A 26,887-nucleotide genomic window follows, 5' to 3' on the forward strand; every position below is an offset into this window, starting at 1 on the left:
ATATCTTTATCTTCTGAACCAAGATCCTTTCTCACTATTGTACTGATTTCATCCTTTATTAACAGAGCTACCCCACTTCCTTTTCCTTTCTACCTGTCCTTCTGAAATGTCAAATAACTTTGAATATTTAGCTCCCAGCCTTGGTCACCTTGCACCCACGTCTCTGTAATGGCTACCAGATCACTTATTTTATCCATCTTATTATGATTGCCGCATGCTTTCAGATAAAGAGCCTTTAATTCTGCCTTTTTACCATTTTTCTTATTTTTACTCTGATCTTATTTGCTAGTGCACTCTTATGTCTGTACACACTGTCCCTCCTGTCACACTCTGGTTATTTTTACCCATATCGCTACCCTGCACCATTGCCTTTCCCTTTCTTGTTAACTTTCTAAATTTCCCCTCAGGTAAACCCTCCCCCCTACTATTTAGATTAAAGCCCTCTCTACCGCCCTAGTTATAGGATTCGTCAGACAAGGGTCACAGCATGGTTCAGGTGAAGGTTGTCTCAATGAGGAATTGAGTACATTAGCAAAGTTATGCTAAACCTTTATAAAACACTGGTTAGGCCCCAGCTACGGTACTGGGGGCTTCAGGAAGAGTGGGCTGGGGCTCAGGAGGAGCAGGCAGTGGGGTTCAGAGGAGGGGCTGGGAGTTTCAGGAAGAAAAGGGTGCAGTGGGAGGGGGTAGGGGAGTCAGTGGGAGGATTCAGTGAGTAGGCGGTTTCAGGAAGAGTGAGAGAGGGGGTTCAGGAGGAGCAGGCAGTGGGGTTCAAAGGAGGGGCTGGGGGTTTCAGGGAGTGGTGGCAAGGGTTCAGAGGGAGGGGGTGGGGGTTCAGAGGGAGGGGTGGGTGTTTCAGGAGGAGGTTGCGGGGGTTCGAGAAAGGGGGTTCAGGAGGAGCAGGTGGGGGGTTTCAGTGGGAGTAGCGGAGGTTCAGTAGGGGGTTTCTGGGAGAGGGGAGTTCAGGGGTAGGGGTTGGGGTGTTCAGGGGAAGCAAATGGGGTTTGGGGCAGGGTGTGAGGGGTTTGGGGCTGTGGGAGCTCAGGGGAGTGGGTGGTTTGGGGGAGCAGCAGGTTTATGGGATCCTAGTTTAGTGGGAAAGGGATGATACCTATTAGCATTAACTGGAGGTGGGATGTGAGGTACTCTGGTCCTAATATCTAGGGTTGGGTATCGACCATTGATGGGTTGCAGAGAAGCAATGACTGCTCTTGAACATCTCCCATTTAATGGGGTCTCGTGCTGGTGATCAAAATGGGGACGAAAGCTCCTTCCATTTGTTTTAGAGTGATTTGTGATCCTCACTTCTGAGGAGCTGTGTGCATCTAGCAAAACACCAACATCTATGTGTCATTGATCTAATGACTGAGTGAAGGAAAGCAAGATCTCTCTGGGTTTAAATTAGATTTGTCTAGAACCGAGTAAACTGTCTGTGGCAGATCCAATGCTTTGCTGAAAGGTGCTAATGAAAGGTCATCAACCTGAAACGTTAACTCTGTTTCTCTCTCCACAGATGTTGCCAGACCTGCTGAGTATTTCCAGCACTTTGGTTTTATTTCAGATTTCCAGCATCTGCAGTATTTTGCTTTTATTTTGGGTTTCTCAGGAGCCTGGTTTGGATATTTTTAGTCATGGTAATGGAGATGTGTCTGACCATAACTGACAGTCTGACAGTGAGCAGAGAGAACAATCTATCAAGTTAGAGTTCTGGGATCAGAGCCACTTGTGGGGAAATTCTATTAAACTAACCTTCAGGAATGTCAGCAACATTGCCTTGAACTCGTCCATCGAGGTCCCTCTGGTTGGTTTGTCAAACAGCACCAAGTTTCTCCGAGGTACAGTCTCAGGATTTCGATCTGCTCTGAAGGCTTCTTCTATCCCACACTTGATAATGACTTCCTTATCCCTCCAAGTTCCCCCATAAACCTGTGGGGTGAAACATGGCAACTTAACGCAATGACCTTCATTAGGCAGTGTGCTTAACCTCCTTTCTCTTCTCTCAAGTTCCCACCTTTGCTTTTACTTATTTCATAGCGTCTTATAGTGTATGAGAGTCTGGTACTGTCTGTATCCGATTAGTTTGGGTTTCTCAATACCAGATGCTGTGATCAGAGGAATTGCTGAATGATGAAAAGATCAAAGTCCATCTAGTTCACCTTTTACCATCCTGGTAGTCACATGTTCCAAATGATAATGGAGCTACTGACAAATCACAGTGATCAATGTCTTATCAACTAGTCTACAACAGACCCAGACATGAGGTGAGGATAATCCCCCCATGGTGGAAAGCTTTGGAAACCAGAGAGAAGTCAGCAGTTCCTCCCAAGCTACACACCACCCTTCACATATGAAATTACTCACATACTGTTTCCCAAAATGTTATTTTCTGAAACGTGTACACAGGTAATGGTAGAAATACATACTACAAAAACCATGGCAAAAAATGACCATCAGCTCCATTCATGCTCACCCAACATATTATTAGATAATGTAACCTCATGCATCACACTCCCAGACCCCTAATGGAACTGTAGCATTCTCGCTTCAAAGTCAGAAGATCATGAGTTCAAACTCTAATCTAGAACTTGAGCTCAGAATCTAAGCTGCATTTATCAGAAGCGACATTTTTCACATGAGACAATGATCTGAACCTCCACGTTTACCTGTTCTGGTGGATGTGCATAGTCCCATGGCACGAGTCATTCAAGAGTATGAATAACTCAGTGTCCTGACCTCAATCAATCCTTCAACTAACACCATTAAACACAGATTATTCATCGCCTTAGCTGCTTTTAGGACCTTGCATTGCACAAATGAGCTGCCTACATATCAACATTAACGAGTTCAAAATAATTCATTGGTTGTGCAATGCTTTCATACATCCTAAGAATATAAGGCGATTTATAAATGCAAGATCTTTCATTGTATTCCTTCATCTATAGTCGACTTTTCCTGCATTCTACTGACCCTTCGCTCACCCTCTCACTCTGCCCCTTCGCTCACTCACTCTCTGACCATTCGCCCACCCTCTCTCTCTCTGCCCCTTCGCTCTCTCTCTCACTCTCTGCCCCTTCGCTCTCTCTCTCACTCTCTGCCCCTTCGCTCTCTCTCTCACTCTCTGCCCCTTCGCTCTCTCTCTCACTCTCTGCCCCTTCGCTCTCTCTCTCTCTCTGCCCCTTTGCTCTCTACCTCTCTCTGCCCCATCGCTCTTCCTCTCTCACTCTGCCCTTTCGCTCGCTCTCACTCTCTCTGCCTATTCGCTCTCACTCTCTCTCTCTGCCCCTTCGCTCTCACTCTCTCTGCCCCTTTGCTCTCTACCTCTCTCTGCCCCTTTGCTCTCTACCTCTCTCTGCCCCTTTGCTCTCTACCTCTCTCTGCCCCTTTGCTCTCTACCTCTCTCTGCCCCATCGCTCTTCCTCTCTCACTCTGCCCTTTCGCTCTCTCTCTCTCTATCTCTTTGCTCCTTCGCTCACTCTCGCTCTCTCTGCCCCATCGCTCTCCCTTTCTCACTCTGCCCTTTCGCTCTCTCTCTCTCTCTGCCCCTTCACTGTCACTCTCTCTCTCTACCCCTTCGCTCGCTCTCTCTCTCTCTGCCACTTCGCTCTCCCTCTCTGTCCCTTCGCTCACTCTCTCTCGCTCTCTCTGCCCCATCGCTCTCCCTCTCTTACTCTGCCCTTTCGCTCTCTCTCTCTCTGCCACTTCGCTCTCCCTCTCTGTCCCTTCGCTCACTCTCTCTCGCTCTCTCTGCCCCATCGCTCTCCCTCTCTTACTCTGCCCTTTCGCTCTCTCTCTTTCTGCCCCTTCGCTCTCACTCTCTATCTCTACCCCTTCGCTCGCTCTCTCTCTCTCTGCCCCTTCGCTCGCTCTCTCTCTCTCTGCCCCTTCGCTCGCTCTCTCTCTCTCTCTCTGCCCCTTCGCTCGCTCTCTCTCTCTACCCCTTCGCTCGCTCTCGCTCTCTCTGCCCCTTCGCTCGCTCTCGCTCTCTCTGCCCCTTCGCTCTCACTCTCTCTCTCTGCCCCTTCGCTCTCACTCTCTCTCTCTGCCCCTTCGCTCGCTCTCTCGGCCCCTTCGCTCGCTCTCGCTCTCTCTGCCCCTTCGCTCGCTCTCGCTCTCTCTGCCCCTTCGCTCGCTCTCGCTCTCTCTGCCCCTTCGCTCGCTCTCGCTCTCTCTCTGCCCCTTCGCTCTCTCTCTCTCTCTCTGCCCCTTCGCTCGCTCTCGCTCTCTCGGCCCCTTCGCTCGCTCTCGCTCTCTCGGCCCCTTCGCTCGCTCTCTCTCTCTCTGGCCCTTCGCTCGCTCTCTCTCTCTCTGGCCCTTCGCTCGCTCTCTCTCTCTCTCTCTGCCCCTTCGCTCGCTCTCTCTCTCTCTCTCTGCCCCTTCGCTCGCTCTCTCTCTCTCTCTGCCCCTTCACTCGCTCTCTCTCTCTCTCTGCCCCTTCGCTCGCTCTCTCTCTCTCTCTGCCCCTTCGCTCGCTCTCTCTCTCTCTCTGCCCCTTCGCTCGCTCGCTCTCTCTCTCTGCCCCTTCGCTCGCTCTCTCTCTCTCTCGGCCCTTTCACTCACTCTCTCTCTGCACCTTCGCTCACTTTCTCTCTCTGCCCCTTCGCTCACTCTCTCTACCACTTTGCTTTCTCTCTCTCTGCGCTTTCTGTCTCTTTGCCCCTTCGCTTGCTCTCTCTGCCCCTTTGCTCTCTCTCTCTCTCTGCCCCTTCTCACTCTCTCTCTCTCTGCCCCTTCGCTGGCTCTCTCTCTGCCCCTTGGCTCACTCTCTCTCTGCCCCTTCGCTCGCTCACCCCCTCTCTCTCTGCCCCTTCGCTCGCTCACTCCCTCTCTCTCTGCCCCTTCGCTCGCTCACTCCCTCTCTCTCTGCCCCTTCACTCTATCTCTGCCCCTTTGCCCTCTCTCTCTCTGTCCGTTCGACCTCTCTCACTCTGCCCCTTTGCTTTCTCTCTCTCTGCGCCTTCTCTATCTTTGCCCCTTTGCTTGCTCTCTCTGCCCCATCGCTCTCCCTCTCTCACTCTGCCCTTTCGCTCGCTCTGTCTCTCTTTGCCCCTTCGCTCGCTCTCTTTGCCCCTTTGCTCGCTCTCTCTCTCTCTGCCCCATCGCTCTCCCTCTCTCACTCTGCCCTTTCGCTCGCTCTGTCTCTCTTTGACCCTTCGCTCGCTCTCTCTCGCTTTGCCCCTTTGCTCGCTCTCGCTCTCTCTGCCCCATCGCTCTCCCTCTCTCACTCTGCCCTTTCGCTCTCTCTCTCTCTCGCTGCCCCTTCGCTATCACTCTCTCTCTCTATCCCTTGGCTCGCTCTCTCTCTCTGCCCCTTCGCTCGGTCACTGTCTCTCTGCCTCTTCGCTCACTCTCTCGGCCCCTTCGCTCACTCTCTCTCTCTCTCTCTCTCTCTCTGCCCCTTCGCTCACTCTCTCTCTGCCCCTTCGCTCACTCTCTCTCGCTCTCTCTGCCCCATCGCTCTCCCTCTCTTTCTCTGCCCTTTCGCTCTCTCTCTCTCTGCCCCTTCGCTCACTCTCTCTGCCCCTTCGCTCTCTCTCTCTCTGCCCCTTCGCACTCACTCTCTCTCTGCCCCTTCGCTCTCTCTCTCTGCCCCTTCGCTCTCTCTCTCTGCCCCTTCGCTCTCTCTCTCTGCCCCTTCGCTCTCTCTCTCTCTCTCTGCCCCTTCGCTCTCACTCTCTCTCTCTGCCCCTTCGCTCTCACTCTCTCTCTCTGCCCCTTCGCTCTCACTCTCTCTCTCTGCCCCTTCGCTCTCACTCTCTCTCTCTGCCCCTTCGCTCTCTCTCTCTCTCTCTCTGCCCCTTCGCTCACTCACTCTCTCTGCCCCTTTGCTCTTTTTCTCTCTCTCTGGCCCTTCGCTCTCTCTCTCTCTCTCTCTCTCTGCCCCTTCGCACTCTCACTCTCTCTCTGCCCCTTCGCTCTCTCTCTCTCTGCCCCTTCGCTCTCTCTCACTCTGCCCCTTCGCTCTCTCTCACTCTGCCCCTTCGCTCTCTCTCACTCTGCCCCTTCGCTCCCTCTCACTCTGCCCCTTCGCTCCCTCTCACTCTCTGCCAATCACTCTCACTCTCTCTGCCCCTTCGCTCTCTCTCTCTGCCCCTTCGCACTCACTCTCTCTCTGCCCATTCGCTCTCACTCTCTCTCTCTGCCCCTTCGCTCTCACTCTCTCTCTCTGCCCCTTCGCTCTCACTCTCTCTCTCTGCCCCTTCGCTCTCTCTCTCTCTCTGCCCCTTCGCTCTCACTCTCTCTCTCTGCCCCTTCGCTCTCACTCTCTCTCTCTGCCCCTTCGCTCTCTCTCTCTCTCTGCCCCTTCGCTCACTCACTCTCTCTGCCCCTTTGCTCTTTTTCTCTCTCTCTGGCCCTTCGCTCTCTCTCTCTCTCTCTCTCTGCCCCTTCGCTCTCTCTCACACTCTCTCTGCCCCTTCGCTCTCTCTCACTCTGCCCCTTCGCTCTCTCTCACTCTGCCCCTTCGCTCCCTCTCACTCTCTGCCAATCACTCTCACTCTCTCGGCCCTTTCACTCACTCTCTCTCTGCCCCTTCGCTCTCTCTCTCTCTCTCTGCCCCTTCGCTCTCACTCTCTCTCTCTGCCCCTTCGCTCTCTCTCTCTCTCTGCCCCTTCGCTCACTCACTCTCTCTGCCCCTTTGCTCTTTTTCTCTCTCTCTGGCCCTTCGCTCTCTCTCTCTCTCTCTCTGCCCCTTCGCTCTCTCTCTCTCTCTCTCTGCCCCTTCGCACTCTCACTCTCTCTCTGCCCCTTCGCTCTCTCTCACTCTGCCCCTTCGCTCTCTCTCTCTCTGCCCCTTCGCGCTCCCTCTCTCTGCCCCTTCGCGCTCCCTCTCTCTGCCCCTTCGCGCTCCCTCTCTCTGCCCCTTCGCGCTCCCTCTCTCTCGGCCCCTTCGCGCTCCCTCTCTCTCGGCCCCTTCGCGCTCCCTCTCTCTCGGCCCCTTCGCGCTCCCTCTCTCTCTGCCCCTTCGCGCTCTCTCTCTCTCTCTGCCCCTTCGCGCTCTCTCTCTCTCTCTGCCCCTTCGCGCTCTCTCTCTCTCTCTGCCCCTTCGCGCTCTCTCTCTCTCTCTGCCCCTTCGCGCTCTCTCTCTCTCTCTGCCCCTTCGCGCTCTCTCTCTCTCTCTGCCCCTTCGCGCTCTCTCTCTCTCTCTGCCCCTTCGCGCTCTCTCTCTCTCTCTGCCCCTTCGCGCTCTCTCTCTCTCTCTGCCCCTTCGCGCTCTCTCTCTCTCTCTGCCCCTTCGCGCTCTCTCTCTCTCTCTGCCCCTTCGCGCTCTCTCTCTCTCTCTGCCCCTTCGCGCTCTCTCTCTCTCTCTGCCCCTTCGCGCTCTCTCTCTCTCTCTGCCCCTTCGCGCTCTCTCTCTCTCTCTGCCCCTTCGCGCTCTCTCTCTCTCTCTCTGCCCCTTCGCGCTCTCTCTCTCTCTCTCTGCCCCTTCGCGCTCTCTCTCTCTCTCTGCCCCTTCGCGCTCTCTCTCTCTCTCTGCCCCTTCGCGCTCTCTCTCTCTCTCTGCCCCTTCGCGCTCTCTCTCTCTCTCTCTGCCCCTTCGCGCTCTCTCTCTCTCTCTCTGCCCCTTCGCGCTCTCTCTCTCTCTCTGCCCCTTCGCGCTCTCTCTCTCTCTCTGCCCCTTCGCGCTCTCTCTCTCTCTCTGCCCCTTCGCGCTCTCTCTCTCTCTCTGCCCCTTCGCGCTCTCTCTCTCTCTCTGCCCCTTCGCGCTCTCTCTCTCTCTCTGCCCCTTCGCGCTCTCTCTCTCTCTCTGCCCCTTCGCGCTCTCTCTCTCTCTCTGCCCCTTCGCGCTCTCTCTCTCTCTCTGCCCCTTCGCGCTCTCTCTCTCTCTCTGCCCCTTCGCGCTCTCTCTCTCTCTCTGCCCCTTCGCGCTCTCTCTCTCTCTCTGCCCCTTCGCGCTCTCTCTCTCTCTCTGCCCCTTCGCGCTCTCTCTCTCTCTCTGCCCCTTCGCGCTCTCTCTCTCTCTCTGCCCCTTCGCGCTCTCTCTCTCTCTCTGCCCCTTCGCGCTCTCTCTCTCTGCCCCTTCGCTCTCTCTCTCTCTGCCCCTTCGCTCTCTCTCTCTCTGCCCCTTCGCTCTCTCTCTCTCTGCCCCTTCGCTCTCTCTCTCTCTGCCCCTTCGCTCTCTCTCTCTCTGCCCCTTCGCTCTCTCTCTCTCTGCCCCTTCGCTCTCTCTCTCTCTGCCCCTTCGCTCTCTCTCTCTCTGCCCCTTCGCTCTCTCTCTCTCTGCCCCTTCGCTCTCTCTCTCTCTGCCCCTTCGCTCTCTCTCTCTCTGCCCCTTCGCTCTCTCTCTCCCTCTCTCTCTCTGTCCCTTCGCTCGCTCTCTCTCTGCCCCTTCGCTCGCTCTCTCTCTGCCCCTTCGCTCGCTCTCTCTCTCACTGCCCCTTCGCTCGCTCTCACTCTGCCCCTTCGCTCGCTCTCTCTCTCACTGCCCCTTCGCTCGCTCTCTCTCTCACTGCCCCTTTGCTCTCTCTCTCTCTCACTGCCCCTTTGCTCTCTCTCCATCTCTCTCTCTGTCCCTTCGCTCTCTCTCTCTGCCCCTTCGCTCGCTCTCTCTCTGCCCCTTCGCTCGCTCTCTCTCTGCCCCTTCGCTCGCTCTCTCTCTCGCTGCCCCTTTTCTCTCTCTCTCCCTCTCTCTCTCTGTCCCTTCGCTCACTCTCTCTCTCTATCTGCATCTTCGCTCTCTCTCTGCCCCTTCGCTCACTCTCTCTCTCTGCCACTTTGCTTTCTCTCTCTCTGCCCCTTCGCTCACTCTCTCTCTCTATCTGCCTCTTCGCTCTCTCTCTGCCCCTTCGCTCTTTCTCTCTCTCTCTGCCCCTTCGCACTCTCACTCTCTCTCTGCCCCTTCGCACTCTCACTCTCTCTCTGCCCCTTCGCACTCTCACTCTCTCTCTGCCCCTTCGCACTCTCACTCTGCCCCTTCGCACTCTCACTCTCTCTCTGCCCCTTCGCACTCTCACTCTCTCTCTGCCCCTTCGCACTCTCACTCTCTCTCTGCCCCTTCGCGCTCTCACTCTCTCTCTGCCCCTTCGCACTCTCACTCTCTCTCTGCCCCTTCGCACTCTCTCTCTCTCTCTGCCCCTTCGCTCACTCACTCTCTCTGCCCCTTCGCACTCTCACTCTCTCTCGAACCTTTCACTCACTCTCTCTCTGCCCCTTCGCTCACTCAGTTTCCATCTGCCCCTTCGCTCACTCTCTCTCTCTATCTAACCCTTCGCTGTCTCGCTGCCCCTTCGCTCACTCACTCTCTCTCTCTCTGGCCCTTCGCTCTCTCTCTCTCTCTCTCTCTCTCTGGCCCTTCGCTCTTTTTCTCTCTCTCTGGCCCTTCGCTCTCTCTCTCTCTCTCTGCCCCTTCACACTCTCACTCACTCTCTGCCCCTTCGCTCGCTCTCTCTCTGCCCCTTCGCTCTCTCTCTCTCTGCCCCTTCGCTCTCTCTCTCTCTGCCCCTTCGCTCTCTCTCTCTCTGCCCCTTCGCTCTCTCTCTCTCTGCCCCTTCGCTCTCTCTCTCTCTGCCCCTTCGCTCTCACTCTCTATGCCCCTTCGCTCTCTCTCTCTCTCTGCCCCTTCGCTCTCTCTCTCTCTCACTCTGTCCCTTCGCTCTCACTCTCTCTCTGTCCCTTCGCTCACTCTCTCTCTCTGCCACTTTGCTCTCTCTCTATCTGCCTCTTCGCTCTCTCTCTGCCCCTTCGCTCACTCTCTCTCTCTGCCCCTTCGCTCTTTCTCTCTCTCTCTGCCCCTTCGCTCTTTCTCTCTCTCTCTGCCCCTTCGCTCTTTCTCTCTCTCTCTGCCCCTTCGCTCTTTCTCTCTCTCTCTGCCCCTTCGCTCTCTCTCTCTCTCTCTGCCCCTTCGCTCGCTCTCTCTCTGCCCCTTCGCTCACTCAGTTTCCATCTGCCCCTTCGCTCACTCTCTCTCTCTATCTAACCCTTCGCTCTCTTTCTGCCCCTTCGCTCTCTCACTCTCTCTCTGGCCCTTCGCTCTCACTCTCTCTGCCCCTTCGCTCTCTCTCTCTCTGCCCCTTCGCTCTCTCTCTCTCTGCCCCTTCGCTCTCACTCTCTCTGCCCCTTCGCTCTCACTCTCTCTCTCTGCCCCTTCGCTCTCTTTCTCTCTCTCTGCCCCTTCGCTCTTTTTCTCTCTCTCTGCCCCTTCGCTCTTTTTCTCTCTCTCTGCCCCTTCGCTCTTTTTCTCTCTCTCTGCCCCTTCGCTCTCTCTCTCTCTCTGCCCCTTCGCTCTCTCTCTCTCTCTGCCCCTTCGCTCTCTCTCTCTCTCTGCCCCTTCGCTCTCTCTCTCTCTCTGCCCCTTCGCTCTCTCTCTCTCTCTGCCCCTTCGCTCTCTCTCTCTCTCTCTCTGCCCCTTCGCACTCTCGCTCTCTCTCTCTGCCCCTTCGCACTCTCGCTCTCTCTCTGCCCCTTCGCTCGCTCTCTCTCACTCTGCCCCTTCGCTCGCTCTCTCTCTGCCCCTTCGCTCGCTCTCTCTCACTCTGCCCCTTCGCTCTCTCTCTCTCACTCTGCCCCTTCGCTCTCTCTCTCTCACTCTGCCCCTTCGCTCTCTCTCTCTCACTCTGCCCCTTCGCTCTCACTCTCTCGGCCCTTTCACTCACTCTCTCTCTGCCCCTTCGCTCACTCTCTCGCTGCCCCTTTGCACTCTCTCTCGCTGCCCCTTTGCACTCTCTCTCTCTCTGCCCCTTCGCTCACTCTCTCTCTCTATCTGCCTCTTCGCTCTCTCTCTGCCCCTTCGCTCACTCAGTTTCCATCTGCCCCTTCGCTCACTCTCTCTCTCTATCTAACCCTTCGCTCTCTCTCTGCCCCTTCACTCACTCACTCTCTCTGGCCCTTCGCTCTCTCTTTGTCTCTCTCTGCCCCTTCGCTCTCTCTCTCTCTCTCTCTGGCCCTTTGCTCTCTCTTTGTCTCTCTCTGCCCCTTCGCTCTCTCTCTCTCTCTCTGGCCCTTCGCTCTCTCTCTCTCTCTGCCCCTTCGCTCACTCACTCTCTCTGCCCCTTTGCTCTTTTTCTCTCTCTCTGGCCCTTCGCTCTCTCTCTCTCTCTGCCCCTTCGCGCTCTCACTCTCTCTCTGCCCCTTCGCACTCTCACTCTCTCTCTGCCCCTTCGCTCGCTCTCACTCTCTGCCAATCACTCTCACTGTCTCGGCCCCTTCGCTCACTCTCTCTCTCTGCCCCTTTGCACTCTCTCTCACTCTCTCTCTGCACATTCGCTCTCACTCTCTCTCTCGGCCCCTTCGCTCACTCTCTCTCTGCTCATTTGCTCACTGACTCTCTGCCCCTTCGCTCTCTATCTCTCTCTCTGCCCCTTCGCTCTCTATCTCTCTCTCTGCCCTTTCGCTCGCTCTCTCTCTCTCTGCCCCTTCGCTCTCTATCTCTCTGCCCCTTTGCTCACTCTCTCTCTCTGCCCCTTTGCTCACTCTCTCTCTCTGCCCCTTTGCTCACTCTCTCTCTGCCCCTTCTCTCTCTTTGACCCTTCGCTTGCTCTCTCTGCCCCTTCGCTCTTTTTCTCTCTCTCTGCCCCTTCGCTCGCCCACTCCCTCTCTCTCTGCCCCTTCGCTCTCTCACTCTCTCTGCCCCTTCGCTCTCTCACTCTCTCTGCCCCTTCGCTCTCTCACTCTCTCTGCCCCTTTGCCCTCTCTCTCTCTCTCTCTCTCTGTCCCTTCGCCCACTCTCTCTCTGCCCCATCGCTCTCTCTCTCTCTGCCCCTTCGCTCGCTCGCTCTCTCTCTGCTCCTTCGCTCTCTCTCTGCCCCTTCGCCCGCTCTCTCTCTGAATCTGCCCCTTCGCTCGCTCTCTCCCTGCACCTTCGCTCGCTCTCTCTCTCCCTGCCCCTTCGCTCGCTCTCTCTCTCTCTCTGCCCTATTGCTCTCCCTCTCTCACTCTGCCCTTTCGCTCTCCCTCTCTCACTCTGCCCCTTCGCTCGCACCCTCTCTCTCTTTGCCCCTTCGCTCGCACTCTCTCTGCCCTATTGCTCTCCCTCTCTCACTCTGCCCTTTCGCTCTCTCTCTCTCACTTTGCCCCTTCGCTCGCTCTCTCTCCCTCTTTGCCCCTTCGCTCGCTCTCGCTCTCTCTGCCCCATCGCTCTCCCTCTCTCACTTTGCCCTTTCGCTCGCTCTCTCTCACTTTGCCCCTTCGCTCGCTCTCGCTCTCTCTGCCCCATCGCTCTCTCTCTCTATCTCTCTGCCCCTTCACTCACTCTCTCCCTGCCCCTTCGCTCGCTCACTCTCTGCCCTATTGCTCTCCCTCTCTCACTCTGCCCTTTCGCTTTCTCTCTCTCTCTCTCTGCCCCTTCGCTCGCTCTCTCCCTGCCCCTTCGCTCGCTCACTCCCTCTCTCATCCCCTTCGCTCGCTCACTCTCTCTCTCTCTGCCCTATTGCTCTCCCTCTCTCACTCTGCCCTTTCGCTCTCCCTCTCTCTCTTTGCCCCTTCGCTCTCTCTCGCTCTCTCTGCCCCATCGCTCTCCCTCTCTCACTCTGCCCTTTCGCTCGCTCTCGCTCTCTCTGCCCCATCGCTCTCCCTCTCTCACTCTGCCCTTTCGCTCGCTCTCGCTCTCTCTGCCCCTTCGCTATCACTCTCTCTCTCTATCCCTTCGCTTGCTCTCTCTTTCTGCCCCTTCTTTCTCTCTCTCTCTCTGCCCCTTCGCTCACTCTCTCTCTGCCCCTTTTGCTCTCTGTCTCTCTCTGCCCCTTCGCTCTCCGTCTCTTACTCTGCCCCTTCGCTCGCTCTCTCTCTCTCTCTCTGCCCCTTCGCTCTCCGTCTCTCACTCTGCCCCTTCGCTCGCTCTCTCTCTCTCTCTCTCTCTGCCCCTTCGCTCGCTCTCGCTCTCTCTGCCCCTTCGCTATCACTCTCTCTCTCTATCCCTTCGCTCGCTCTCTCTTTCTGCCCCTTCTTTCTCTCTCTCTCTCTGCCCCTTCGCTCACTCACTCTCTCTCTGCCCCTTCGCTCTCCCTCTCTTACTCTGCCCCTTCGCTCGCTCGCTCTCTCTGCCCCTTCGCTCGCTCTCTCCCTGCCCCTTCGCTCGCTCACTCTATCTCTCTGCCCCTTCGCTCACTCTCTCCCTGCCCCTTCGCTCACTCACTCTCTCTCACTCTGCCCTTTCGCTCTCCCTCTCTCACTCTGCCCTTTCGCTCTCCCTCTCTCACTCTGCCCTTTCGCTCTCCCTCTCTCTCTCTGTCCCTTCGCTCACTCTCTCTCTCTATCTGCATCTTCGCTCTCTCTCTGCCCCTTCGCTCACTCTCTCTCTCTGCCCCTTCGCTCGCTCTCTCTCTGCCCCTTCGCTCTCTCTCTCTCTGCCCCTTCGCTCTCTCTCTCTCTGCCCCTTCGCTCTCTCTCTCTCTGCCCCTTCGCTCTCTCTCTCTCTGCCCCTTCGCTCTCTCTCTCTCTGCCCCTTCGCTCTCTCTCTCTCTGCCCCTTCGCTCTCTCTCTCTCTGCCCCTTCGCTCTCTCTCTCTCTGCCCCTTCGCTCTCTCTCTCTCTCTGCCCCTTCGCTCTCTCTCTCTCTCACTCTGTCCCTTCGCTCTCACTCTCTCGGCCCTTTCACTCACTCTCTCTCTGTCCCTTCGCTCACTCTCTCTCTCTGCCACTTTGCTCTCTCTCTATCTGCCTCTTCGCTCTCTCTCTGCCCCTTCGCTCACTCTCTCTCTCTGCCCCTTCGCTCTTTCTCTCTCTCTCTGCCCCTTCGCTCTTTCTCTCTCTCTCTGCCCCTTCGCTCACTCTCTCTCTCTATCTAACCCTTCGCTCTCTTTCTGCCCCTTCGCTCTCTCACTCTCTCTCTGGCCCTTCGCTCTCACTCTCTCTGCCCCTTCGCTCTCTCTCTCTCTGCCCCTTCGCTCTCTCTCTCTCTGCCCCTTCGCTCTCACTCTCTCTGCCCCTTCGCTCTCACTCTCTCTCTCTGCCCCTTCGCTCTCACTCTCTCTCTCTGCCCCTTCGCTCTCTCTCTCTCTCTCTGCCCCTTCGCTCACTCACTCTCTGCCCCTTCGCTCTTTTTCTCTCTCTCTGCCCCTTCGCTCTTTTTCTCTCTCTCTGCCCCTTCGCTCTTTTTCTCTCTCTCTGCCCCTTCGCTCTCTCTCTCTCTCTCTGCCCCTTCGCTCTCTCTCTCTCTCTGCCCCTTCGCTCTCTCTCTCTCTCTGCCCCTTCGCTCTCTCTCTCTCTCTGCCCCTTCGCTCTCTCTCTCTCTCTCTCTGCCCCTTCGCACTCTCACTCTCTCTCTGCCCCTTCGCTCGCTCTCTCTCTGCCCCTTCGCTCGCTCTCTCTCACTCTGCCCCTTCGCTCGCTCTCTCTCTGCCCCTTCGCTCGCTCTCTCTCACTCTGCCCCTTCGCTCTCTCTCTCTCACTCTGCCCCTTCGCTCTCTCTCTCTCACTCTGCCCCTTCGCTCTCTCTCTCTCACTCTGCCCCTTCGCTCTCACTCTCTCGGCCCTTTCACTCACTCTCTCTCTGCCCCTTCGCTCACTCTCTCGCTGCCCCTTTGCACTCTCTCTCGCTGCCCCTTTGCACTCTCTCTCTCTCTGCCCCTTTGCTCACTCTCTCTCTCTATCTGCCTCTTCGCTCTCTCTCTGCCCCTTCGCTCACTCAGTTTCCATCTGCCCCTTCGCTCACTCTCTCTCTCTATCTAACCCTTCGCTCTCTCTCTGCCCCTTCACTCACTCACTCTCTCTGGCCCTTCGCTCTCTCTTTGTCTCTCTCTGCCCCTTCGCTCTCTCTCTCTCTCTCTCTGGCCCTTTGCTCTCTCTTTGTCTCTCTCTGCCCCTTCGCTCTCTCTCTCTCTCTCTGGCCCTTCGCTCTCTCTCTCTCTCTGCCCCTTCGCTCACTCACTCTCTCTGCCCCTTTGCTCTTTTTCTCTCTCTCTGGCCCTTCGCTCTCTCTCTCTCTCTGCCCCTTCGCTCTCTCACTCTCTCTCTGCCCCTTCGCACTCTCACTCTCTCTCTGCCCCTTCGCTCGCTCTCACTCTCTGCCAATCACTCTCACTGTCTCGGCCCCTTCGCTCACTCTCTCTCTCTCTCTCTCTGCCCCTTTGCACTCTCTCTCACTCTCTCTCTGCACATTCGCTCTCACTCTCTCTCTCGGCCCCTTCGCTCACTCTCTCTCTGCTCATTTGCTCACTGACTCTCTGCCCCTTCGCTCTCTATCTCTCTCTCTGCCCCTTCGCTCTCTATCTCTCTCTCTGCCCTTTCGCTCGCTCTCTCTCTCTCTGCCCCTTCGCTCTCTATCTCTCTGCCCCTTTGCTCACTCTCTCTCTCTGCCCCTTTGCTCACTCTCTCTCTGCCCCTTCTCTCTCTTTGACCCTTCGCTTGCTCTCTCTGCCCCTTCGCTCTTTTTCTCTCTCTCTGCCCCTTCGCTCGCCCACTCCCTCTCTCTCTGCCCCTTCGCTCTCTCACTCTCTCTGCCCCTTCGCTCTCTCACTCTCTCTGCCCCTTCGCTCTCTCTCTGCCCCTTTGCCCTCTCTCTCTCTCTCTGTCCCTTCGCCCACTCTCTCTCTGCCCCATCGCTCTCTCTCTCTCTGCCCCTTCGCTCGCTCGCTCTCTCTCTGCTCCTTCGCTCTCTCTCTGCCCCTTCGCCCGCTCTCTCTCTGAATCTGCCCCTTCGCTCGCTCTCTCCCTGCACCTTCGCTCGCTCTCTCTCTCCCTGCCCCTTCGCTCGCTCTCTCTCTCTCTCTGCCCTATTGCTCTCCCTCTCTCACTCTGCCCTTTCGCTCTCCCTCTCTCACTCTGCCCCTTCGCTCGCACCCTCTCTCTCTTTGCCCCTTCGCTCGCACTCTCTCTGCCCCTTCGCGCTCTCTCTCTCTCTCTGCCCCTTCGCGCTCTCTCTCTCTCTCTGCCCCTTCGCGCTCTCTCTCTCTCTCTGCCCCTTCGCGCTCTCTCTCTCTCTCTCTGCCCCTTCGCGCTCTCTCTCTCTCTCTCTGCCCCTTCGCGCTCTCTCTCTCTCTCTGCCCCTTCGCGCTCTCTCTCTCTCTCTGCCCCTTCGCGCTCTCTCTCTCTCTCTGCCCCTTCGCGCTCTCTCTCTCTCTCTGCCCCTTCGCGCTCTCTCTCTCTCTCTGCCCCTTCGCGCTCTCTCTCTCTCTCTGCCCCTTCGCGCTCTCTCTCTCTCTCTGCCCCTTCGCGCTCTCTCTCTCTCTCTGCCCCTTCGCGCTCTCTCTCTCTCTCTGCCCCTTCGCGCTCTCTCTCTCTCTCTGCCCCTTCGCGCTCTCTCTCTCTCTCTGCCCCTTCGCGCTCTCTCTCTCTCTCTGCCCCTTCGCGCTCTCTCTCTCTCTCTGCCCCTTCGCGCTCTCTCTCTCTCTCTGCCCCTTCGCGCTCTCTCTCTCTCTCTGCCCCTTCGCGCTCTCTCTCTCTGCCCCTTCGCTCTCTCTCTCTCTGCCCCTTCGCTCTCTCTCTCTCTGCCCCTTCGCTCTCTCTCTCTCTGCCCCTTCGCTCTCTCTCTCTCTGCCCCTTCGCTCTCTCTCTCTCTGCCCCTTCGCTCTCTCTCTCTCTGCCCCTTCGCTCTCTCTCTCTCTGCCCCTTCGCTCTCTCTCTCTCTGCCCCTTCGCTCTCTCTCTCTCTGCCCCTTCGCTCTCTCTCTCCCTCTCTCTCTCTGTCCCTTCGCTCGCTCTCTCTCTGCCCCTTCGCTCGCTCTCTCTCTGCCCCTTCGCTCGCTCTCTCTCTGCCCCTTCGCTCGCTCTCTCTCTGCCCCTTCGCTCGCTCTCACTCTGCCCCTTCGCTCGCTCTCTCTCTCACTGCCCCTTCGCTCGCTCTCTCTCTCACTGCCCCTTTGCTCTCTCTCTCTCTCACTGCCCCTTTGCTCTCTCTCCATCTCTCTCTCTGTCCCTTCGCTCTCTCTCTCTGCCCCTTCGCTCGCTCTCTCTCTGCCCCTTCGCTCGCTCTCTCTCTGCCCCTTCGCTCGCTCTCTCTCTCGCTGCCCCTTTTCTCTCTCTCTCCCTCTCTCTCTCTGTCCCTTCGCTCACTCTCTCTCTCTATCTGCATCTTCGCTCTCTCTCTGCCCCTTCGCTCACTCTCTCTCTCTGCCACTTTGCTTTCTCTCTCTCTGCCCCTTCGCTCACTCTCTCTCTCTATCTGCCTCTTCGCTCTCTCTCTGCCCCTTCGCTCTTTCTCTCTCTCTCTGCCCCTTCGCACTCTCACTCTCTCTCTGCCCCTTCGCACTCTCACTCTCTCTCTGCCCCTTCGCACTCTCACTCTCTCTCTGCCCCTTCGCACTCTCACTCTGCCCCTTCGCACTCTCACTCTCTCTCTGCCCCTTCGCACTCTCACTCTCTCTCTGCCCCTTCGCACTCTCACTCTCTCTCTGCCCCTTCGCACTCTCACTCTCTCTCTGCCCCTTCGCGCTCTCACTCTCTCTCTGCCCCTTCGCACTCTCACTCTCTCTCTGCCCCTTCGCACTCTCTCTCTCTCTCTGCCCCTTCGCTCACTCACTCTCTCTGCCCCTTCGCACTCTCACTCTCTCTCGAACCTTTCACTCACTCTCTCTCTGCCCCTTCGCTCACTCAGTTTCCATCTGCCCCTTCGCTCACTCTCTCTCTCTATCTAACCCTTCGCTGTCTCGCTGCCCCTTCGCTCACTCACTCTCTCTCTCTCTGGCCCTTCGCTCTCTCTCTCTCTCTCTCTCTCTGGCCCTTCGCTCTTTTTCTCTCTCTCTGGCCCTTCGCTCTCTCTCTCTCTCTCTGCCCCTTCACACTCTCACTCACTCTCTGCCCCTTCGCTCGCTCTCTCTCTGCCCCTTCGCTCTCTCTCTCTCTGCCCCTTCGCTCTCTCTCTCTCTGCCCCTTCGCTCTCTCTCTCTCTGCCCCTTCGCTCTCTCTCTCTCTGCCCCTTCGCTCTCTCTCTCTCTCTGCCCCTTCGCTCTCTCTCTCTCTCACTCTGTCCCTTCGCTCTCACTCTCTCTCTGTCCCTTCGCTCACTCTCTCTCTCTGCCACTTTGCTCTCTCTCTATCTGCCTCTTCGCTCTCTCTCTGCCCCTTCGCTCACTCTCTCTCTCTGCCCCTTCGCTCTTTCTCTCTCTCTCTGCCCCTTCGCTCTTTCTCTCTCTCTCTGCCCCTTCGCTCTTTCTCTCTCTCTCTGCCCCTTCGCTCTTTCTCTCTCTCTCTGCCCCTTCGCTCTCTCTCTCTCTCTCTGCCCCTTCGCTCGCTCTCTCTCTGCCCCTTCGCTCACTCAGTTTCCATCTGCCCCTTCGCTCACTCTCTCTCTCTATCTAACCCTTCGCTCTCTTTCTGCCCCTTCGCTCTCTCACTCTCTCTCTGGCCCTTCGCTCTCACTCTCTCTGCCCCTTCGCTCTCTCTCTCTCTGCCCCTTCGCTCTCTCTCTCTCTGCCCCTTCGCTCTCACTCTCTCTGCCCCTTCGCTCTCACTCTCTCTCTCTGCCCCTTCGCTCTTTTTCTCTCTCTCTGCCCCTTCGCTCTTTTTCTCTCTCTCTGCCCCTTCGCTCTTTTTCTCTCTCTCTGCCCCTTCGCTCTCTCTCTCTCTCTGCCCCTTCGCTCTCTCTCTCTCTCTGCCCCTTCGCTCTCTCTCTCTCTCTGCCCCTTCGCTCTCTCTCTCTCTCTCTCTGCCCCTTCGCACTCTCGCTCTCTCTCTCTGCCCCTTCGCACTCTCGCTCTCTCTCTGCCCCTTCGCTCGCTCTCTCTCACTCTGCCCCTTCGCTCGCTCTCTCTCTGCCCCTTCGCTCGCTCTCTCTCACTCTGCCCCTTCGCTCTCTCTCTCTCACTCTGCCCCTTCGCTCTCTCTCTCTCACTCTGCCCCTTCGCTCTCTCTCTCTCACTCTGCCCCTTCGCTCTCACTCTCTCGGCCCTTTCACTCACTCTCTCTCTGCCCCTTCGCTCACTCTCTCGCTGCCCCTTTGCACTCTCTCTCGCTGCCCCTTTGCACTCTCTCTCTCTCTGCCCCTTCGCTCACTCTCTCTCTCTATCTGCCTCTTCGCTCTCTCTCTGCCCCTTCGCTCACTCAGTTTCCATCTGCCCCTTCGCTCACTCTCTCTCTCTATCTAACCCTTCGCTCTCTCTCTGCCCCTTCACTCACTCACTCTCTCTGGCCCTTCGCTCTCTCTTTGTCTCTCTCTGCCCCTTCGCTCTCTCTCTCTCTCTCTCTGGCCCTTTGCTCTCTCTTTGTCTCTCTCTGCCCCTTCGCTCTCTCTCTCTCTCTCTGGCCCTTCGCTCTCTCTCTCTCTCTGCCCCTTCGCTCACTCACTCTCTCTGCCCCTTTGCTCTTTTTCTCTCTCTCTGGCCCTTCGCTCTCTCTCTCTCTCTGCCCCTTCGCTCTCTCACTCTCTCTCTGCCCCTTCGCACTCTCACTCTCTCTCTGCCCCTTCGCTCGCTCTCACTCTCTGCCAATCACTCTCACTGTCTCGGCCCCTTCGCTCACTCTCTCTCTCTCTCTCTCTGCCCCTTTGCACTCTCTCTCACTCTCTCTCTGCACATTCGCTCTCACTCTCTCTCTCGGCCCCTTCGCTCACTCTCTCTCTGCTCATTTGCTCACTGACTCTCTGCCCCTTCGCTCTCTATCTCTCTCTCTGCCCCTTCGCTCTCTATCTCTCTCTCTGCCCTTTCGCTCGCTCTCTCTCTCTCTGCCCCTTCGCTCTCTATCTCTCTGCCCCTTTGCTCACTCTCTCTCTCTGCCCCTTTGCTCACTCTCTCTCTCTGCCCCTTTGCTCACTCTCTCTCTGCCCCTTCTCTCTCTTTGACCCTTCGCTTGCTCTCTCTGCCCCTTCGCTCTTTTTCTCTCTCTCTGCCCCTTCGCTCGCCCACTCCCTCTCTCTCTGCCCCTTCGCTCTCTCACTCTCTCTGCCCCTTCGCTCTCTCACTCTCTCTGCCCCTTCGCTCTCTCACTCTCTCTGCCCCTTTGCCCTCTCTCTCTCTCTCTCTCTCTGTCCCTTCGCCCACTCTCTCTCTGCCCCATCGCTCTCTCTCTCTCTGCCCCTTCGCTCGCTCGCTCTCTCTCTGCTCCTTCGCTCTCTCTCTGCCCCTTCGCCCGCTCTCTCTCTGAATCTGCCCCTTCGCTCGCTCTCTCCCTGCACCTTCGCTCGCTCTCTCTCTCCCTGCCCCTTCGCTCGCTCTCTCTCTCTCTCTGCCCTATTGCTCTCCCTCTCTCACTCTGCCCTTTCGCTCTCCCTCTCTCACTCTGCCCCTTCGCTCGCACCCTCTCTCTCTTTGCCCCTTCGCTCGCACTCTCTCTGCCCTATTGCTCTCCCTCTCTCACTCTGCCCTTTCGCTCTCTCTCTCTCACTTTGCCCCTTCGCTCGCTCTCTCTCCCTCTTTGCCCCTTCGCTCGCTCTCGCTCTCTCTGCCCCATCGCTCTCCCTCTCTCACTTTGCCCTTTCGCTCGCTCTCTCTCACTTTGCCCCTTCGCTCGCTCTCGCTCTCTCTGCCCCATCGCTCTCTCTCTCTATCTCTCTGCCCCTTCACTCACTCTCTCCCTGCCCCTTCGCTCGCTCACTCTCTGCCCTATTGCTCTCCCTCTCTCACTCTGCCCTTTCGCTTTCTCTCTCTCTCTCTCTGCCCCTTCGCTCGCTCTCTCCCTGCCCCTTCGCTCGCTCACTCCCTCTCTCATCCCCTTCGCTCGCTCACTCTCTCTCTCTCTGCCCTATTGCTCTCCCTCTCTCACTCTGCCCTTTCGCTCTCCCTCTCTCTCTTTGCCCCTTCGCTCTCTCTCGCTCTCTCTGCCCCATCGCTCTCCCTCTCTCACTCTGCCCTTTCGCTCGCTCTCGCTCTCTCTGCCCCATCGCTCTCCCTCTCTCACTCTGCCCTTTCGCTCGCTCTCGCTCTCTCTGCCCCTTCGCTATCACTCTCTCTCTCTATCCCTTCGCTTGCTCTCTCTTTCTGCCCCTTCTTTCTCTCTCTCTCTCTGCCCCTTCGCTCACTCTCTCTCTGCCCCTTTTGCTCTCTGTCTCTCTCTGCCCCTTCGCTCTCCGTCTCTTACTCTGCCCCTTCGCTCGCTCTCTCTCTCTCTCTCTGCCCCTTCGCTCTCCGTCTCTCACTCTGCCCCTTCGCTCGCTCTCTCTCTCTCTCTCTCTCTGCCCCTTCGCTCGCTCTCGCTCTCTCTGCCCCTTCGCTATCACTCTCTCTCTCTATCCCTTCGCTCGCTCTCTCTTTCTGCCCCTTCTTTCTCTCTCTCTCTCTGCCCCTTCGCTCACTCACTCTCTCTCTGCCCCTTCGCTCTCCCTCTCTTACTCTGCCCCTTCGCTCGCTCGCTCTCTCTGCCCCTTCGCTCGCTCTCTCCCTGCCCCTTCGCTCGCTCACTCTATCTCTCTGCCCCTTCGCTCACTCTCTCCCTGCCCCTTCGCTCACTCACTCTCTCTCACTCTGCCCTTTCGCTCTCCCTCTCTCACTCTGCCCTTTCGCTCTCCCTCTCTCACTCTGCCCTTTCGCTCTCCCTCTCTCTCTCTGTCCCTTCGCTCACTCTCTCTCTCTATCTGCATCTTCGCTCTCTCTCTGCCCCTTCGCTCACTCTCTCTCTCTGCCCCTTCGCTCGCTCTCTCTCTGCCCCTTCGCTCTCTCTCTCTCTGCCCCTTCGCTCTCTCTCTCTCTGCCCCTTCGCTCTCTCTCTCTCTGCCCCTTCGCTCTCTCTCTCTCTGCCCCTTCGCTCTCTCTCTCTCTGCCCCTTCGCTCTCTCTCTCTCTGCCCCTTCGCTCTCTCTCTCTCTGCCCCTTCGCTCTCTCTCTCTCTGCCCCTTCGCTCTCTCTCTCTCTCTGCCCCTTCGCTCTCTCTCTCTCTCACTCTGTCCCTTCGCTCTCACTCTCTCGGCCCTTTCACTCACTCTCTCTCTGTCCCTTCGCTCACTCTCTCTCTCTGCCACTTTGCTCTCTCTCTATCTGCCTCTTCGCTCTCTCTCTGCCCCTTCGCTCACTCTCTCTCTCTGCCCCTTCGCTCTTTCTCTCTCTCTCTGCCCCTTCGCTCTTTCTCTCTCTCTCTGCCCCTTCGCTCACTCTCTCTCTCTATCTAACCCTTCGCTCTCTTTCTGCCCCTTCGCTCTCTCACTCTCTCTCTGGCCCTTCGCTCTCACTCTCTCTGCCCCTTCGCTCTCTCTCTCTCTGCCCCTTCGCTCTCTCTCTCTCTGCCCCTTCGCTCTCACTCTCTCTGCCCCTTCGCTCTCACTCTCTCTCTCTGCCCCTTCGCTCTCACTCTCTCTCTCTGCCCCTTCGCTCTCTCTCTCTCTCTCTGCCCCTTCGCTCACTCACTCTCTGCCCCTTCGCTCTTTTTCTCTCTCTCTGCCCCTTCGCTCTTTTTCTCTCTCTCTGCCCCTTCGCTCTTTTTCTCTCTCTCTGCCCCTTCGCTCTTTTTCTCTCTCTCTGCCCCTTCGCTCTCTCTCTCTCTCTCTGCCCCTTCGCTCTCTCTCTCTCTCTCTGCCCCTTCGCTCTCTCTCTCTCTCTGCCCCTTCGCTCTCTCTCTCTCTCTGCCCCTTCGCTCTCTCTCTCTCTCTGCCCCTTCGCTCTCTCTCTCTCTCTCTCTGCCCCTTCGCACTCTCACTCTCTCTCTGCCCCTTCGCTCGCTCTCTCTCTGCCCCTTCGCTCGCTCTCTCTCACTCTGCCCCTTCGCTCGCTCTCTCTCACTCTGCCCCTTCGCTCGCTCTCTCTCTGCCCCTTCGCTCGCTCTCTCTCACTCTGCCCCTTCGCTCTCTCTCTCTCACTCTGCCCCTTCGCTCTCTCTCTCTCACTCTGCCCCTTCGCTCTCTCTCTCTCACTCTGCCCCTTCGCTCTCACTCTCTCGGCCCTTTCGCTCACTCTCTCTCTGCCCCTTCGCTCACTCTCTCGCTGCCCCTTTGCACTCTCTCTCGCTGCCCCTTTGCACTCTCTCTCTCTCTGCCCCTTTGCTCACTCTCTCTCTCTATCTGCCTCTTCGCTCTCTCTCTGCCCCTTCGCTCACTCAGTTTCCATCTGCCCCTTCGCTCACTCTCTCTCTCTATCTAACCCTTCGCTCTCTCTCTGCCCCTTCACTCACTCACTCTCTCTGGCCCTTCGCTCTCTCTTTGTCTCTCTCTGCCCCTTCGCTCTCTCTCTCTCTCTCTCTGGCCCTTTGCTCTCTCTTTGTCTCTCTCTGCCCCTTCGCTCTCTCTCTCTCTCTCTGGCCCTTCGCTCTCTCTCTCTCTCTGCCCCTTCGCTCACTCACTCTCTCTGCCCCTTTGCTCTTTTTCTCTCTCTCTGGCCCTTCGCTCTCTCTCTCTCTCTGCCCCTTCGCTCTCTCACTCTCTCTCTGCCCCTTCGCACTCTCACTCTCTCTCTGCCCCTTCGCTCGCTCTCACTCTCTGCCAATCACTCTCACTGTCTCGGCCCCTTCGCTCACTCTCTCTCTCTCTCTCTCTCTGCCCCTTTGCACTCTCTCTCACTCTCTCTCTGCACATTCGCTCTCACTCTCTCTCTCGGCCCCTTCGCTCACTCTCTCTCTGCTCATTTGCTCACTGACTCTCTGCCCCTTCGCTCTCTATCTCTCTCTCTGCCCCTTCGCTCTCTATCTCTCTCTCTGCCCTTTCGCTCGCTCTCTCTCTCTCTGCCCCTTCGCTCTCTATCTCTCTGCCCCTTTGCTCACTCTCTCTCTCTGCCCCTTTGCTCACTCTCTCTCTGCCCCTTCTCTCTCTTTGACCCTTCGCTTGCTCTCTCTGCCCCTTCGCTCTTTTTCTCTCTCTCTGCCCCTTCGCTCGCCCACTCCCTCTCTCTCTGCCCCTTCGCTCTCTCACTCTCTCTGCCCCTTCGCTCTCTCACTCTCTCTGCCCCTTCGCTCTCTCTCTGCCCCTTTGCCCTCTCTCTCTCTCTCTCTCTCTGTCCCTTCGCCCACTCTCTCTCTGCCCCATCGCTCTCTCTCTCTCTGCCCCTTCGCTCGCTCGCTCTCTCTCTGCTCCTTCGCTCTCTCTCTGCCCCTTCGCCCGCTCTCTCTCTGAATCTGCCCCTTCGCTCGCTCTCTCCCTGCACCTTCGCTCGCTCTCTCTCTCCCTGCCCCTTCGCTCGCTCTCTCTCTCTCTCTGCCCTATTGCTCTCCCTCTCTCACTCTGCCCTTTCGCTCTCCCTCTCTCACTCTGCCCCTTCGCTCGCACCCTCTCTCTCTTTGCCCCTTCGCTCGCACTCTCTCTGCCCTATTGCTCTCCCTCTCTCACTCTGCCCTTTCGCTCTCTCTCTCTCACTTTGCCCCTTCGCTCGCTCTCTCTCCCTCTTTGCCCCTTCGCTCGCTCTCGCTCTCTCTGCCCCATCGCTCTCCCTCTCTCACTTTGCCCTTTCGCTCGCTCTCTCTCACTTTGCCCCTTCGCTCGCTCTCGCTCTCTCTGCCCCATCGCTCTCTCTCTCTATCTCTCTGCCCCTTCACTCACTCTCTCCCTGCCCCTTCGCTCGCTCACTCTCTGCCCTATTGCTCTCCCTCTCTCACTCTGCCCTTTCGCTTTCTCTCTCTCTCTCTCTGCCCCTTCGCTCGCTCTCTCCCTGCCCCTTCGCTCGCTCACTCCCTCTCTCATCCCCTTCGCTCGCTCACTCTCTCTCTCTCTGCCCTATTGCTCTCCCTCTCTCACTCTGCCCTTTCGCTCTCCCTCTCTCTCTTTGCCCCTTCGCTCTCTCTCGCTCTCTCTGCCCCATCGCTCTCCCTCTCTCACTCTGCCCTTTCGCTCGCTCTCGCTCTCTCTGCCCCATCGCTCTCCCTCTCTCACTCTGCCCTTTCGCTCGCTCTCGCTCTCTCTGCCCCTTCGCTATCACTCTCTCTCTCTATCCCTTCGCTTGCTCTCTCTTTCTGCCCCTTCTTTCTCTCTCTCTCTCTGCCCCTTCGCTCACTCTCTCTCTGCCCCTTTTGCTCTCTGTCTCTCTCTGCCCCTTCGCTCTCCGTCTCTTACTCTGCCCCTTCGCTCTCCGTCTCTTACTCTCTCTCTCTGCCCCTTCGCTCTCCGTCTCTCACTCTGCCCCTTCGCTCGCTCTCTCTCTCTCTCTCTCTGCCCCTTCGCTCGCTCTCGCTCTCTCTGCCCCTTCGCTATCACTCTCTCTCTCTATCCCTTCGCTCGCTCTCTCTTTCTGCCCCTTCTTTCTCTCTCTCTCTCTGCCCCTTCGCTCACTCACTCTCTCTCTGCCCCTTCGCTCTCCCTCTCTTACTCTGCCCCTTCGCTCGCTCGCTCTCTCTGCCCCTTCGCTCGCTCTCTCCCTGCCCCTTCGCTCGCTCACTCTATCTCTCTGCCCCTTCGCTCACTCTCTCCCTGCCCCTTCGCTCACTCACTCTCTCTCACTCTGCCCTTTCGCTCTCCCTCTCTCACTCTGCCCTTTCGCTCTCCCTCTCTCACTCTGCCCTTTCGCTCTCCCTCTCTCTCTCTGTCCCTTCGCTCACTCTCTCTCTCTATCTGCATCTTCGCTCTCTCTCTGCCCCTTCGCTCACTCTCTCTCTCTGCCCCTTCGCTCGCTCTCTCTCTGCCCCTTCGCTCTCTCTCTCTCTGCCCCTTCGCTCTCTCTCTCTCTGCCCCTTCGCTCTCTCTCTCTCTGCTCCTTCGCTCTCTCTCTCTCTGCCCCTTCGCTCTCTCTCTCTCTGCCCCTTCGCTCTCTCTCACTCTGTCCCTTCGCTCTCACTCTCTCGGCCCTTTCACTCACTCTCTCGGCCCTTTCACTCACTCTCTCTCTGTCCCTTCGCTCACTCTCTCTCTCTGCCACTTTGCTCTCTCTCTATCTGCCTCTTCGCTCTCTCTCTGCCCCTTCGCTCACTCTCTCTCTCTGCCCCTTCGCTCTTTCTCTCTCTCTCTGCCCCTTCGCTCTTTCTCTCTCTCTCTGCCCCTTCGCTCTCTCTCTCTCTCTCTGCCCCTTCGCTCGCTCTCTCTCTGCCCCTTCGCTCACTCAGTTTCCATCTGCCCCTTCGCTCACTCTCTCTCTCTATCTAACCCTTCGCTCTCTTTCTGCCCCTTCGCTCTCTCACTCTCTCTCTGGCCCTTCGCTCTCTCTCTCTCTGCCCCTTCGCTCTCACTCTCTCTGCCCCTTCGCTCTCACTCTCTCTGCCCCTTCGCTCTCACTCTCTCTGCCCCTTCGCTCTCACTCTCTCTCTCTGCCCCTTCGCTCACTCACTCTCTGCCCCTTCGCTCTTTTTCTCTCTCTCTGCCCCTTCGCTCTTTTTCTCTCTCTCTGCCCCTTCGCTCTCTCTCTCTCTCTCTGCCCCTTCGCTCTCTCTCTCTCTCTCTGCCCCTTCGCTCTCTCTCTCTCTCTGCCCCTTCGCTCTCTCTCTCTCTCTGCCCCTTCGCTCTCTCTCTCTCTCTCTCTGCCCCTTCGCACACTCACTCTCTCTCTGCCCCTTCGCTCGCTCTCTCTCTGCCCCTTCGCTCGCTCTCTCTCACTCTGCCCCTTCGCTCGCTCTCTCTCTGCCCCTTCGCTCGCTCTCTCTCACTCTGCCCCTTCGCTCGCTCTCTCTCACTCTGCCCCTTCGCTCGCTCTCTCTCACTCTGCCCCTTCGCTCTCTCTCTCTCACTCTGCCCCTTCGCTCTCTCTCTCTCACTCTGCCCCTTCGCTCTCTCTCTCTCACTCTGCCCCTTCGCTCTCTCTCTCTCACTCTGCCCCTTCGCTCTCACTCTCTCGGCCCTTTCACTCACTCTCTCTCTGCCCCTTCGCTCACTCTCTCGCTGCCCCTTTGCACTCTCTCTCGCTGCCCCTTTGCACTCTCTCTCTCTCTGCCCCTTCGCTCACTCTCTCTCTCTATCTGCCTCTTCGCTCTCTCTCTGCCCCTTCGCTCACTCAGTTTCCATCTGCCCCTTCGCTCACTCTCTCTCTCTATCTAACCCTTCGCTCTCTCTCTGCCCCTTCACTCACTCACTCTCTCTGGCCCTTCGCTCTCTCTTTGTCTCTCTCTGCCCCTTCGCTCTCTCTCTCTCTCTCTCTGGCCCTTTGCTCTCTCTTTGTCTCTCTCTGCCCCTTCGCTCTCTCTCTCTCTCTCTGGCCCTTCGCTCTCTCTCTCTCTCTCTGGCCCTTCGCTCACTCACTCTCTCTGCCCCTTT

The 26,887-nt window shown here is 57.6% G+C and overlaps 1 protein-coding gene across 2 annotated transcripts in view; it reads right to left on the reverse strand.

The window, feature by feature from the left end:
- dipk1b (divergent protein kinase domain 1B) overlaps nt 1-26,887 on the reverse strand; it is a 96,123-nt gene that overhangs the window by 28,869 nt on the left and 40,367 nt on the right. For both annotated transcript variants that reach the window (XM_068011995.1, XM_068011994.1), the window contains exon 4: nt 1,750-1,926. In XM_068011995.1, the coding sequence (XP_067868096.1) occupies nt 1,750-1,926 (177 nt within the window). The remainder of the gene's footprint in view (nt 1-1,749; nt 1,927-26,887) is intronic.

Source organism: Heterodontus francisci, chromosome 32 (genome assembly GCF_036365525.1).
Source record: "Heterodontus francisci isolate sHetFra1 chromosome 32, sHetFra1.hap1, whole genome shotgun sequence".
Classification (NCBI taxonomy): domain Eukaryota; kingdom Metazoa; phylum Chordata; class Chondrichthyes; order Heterodontiformes; family Heterodontidae; genus Heterodontus; species Heterodontus francisci.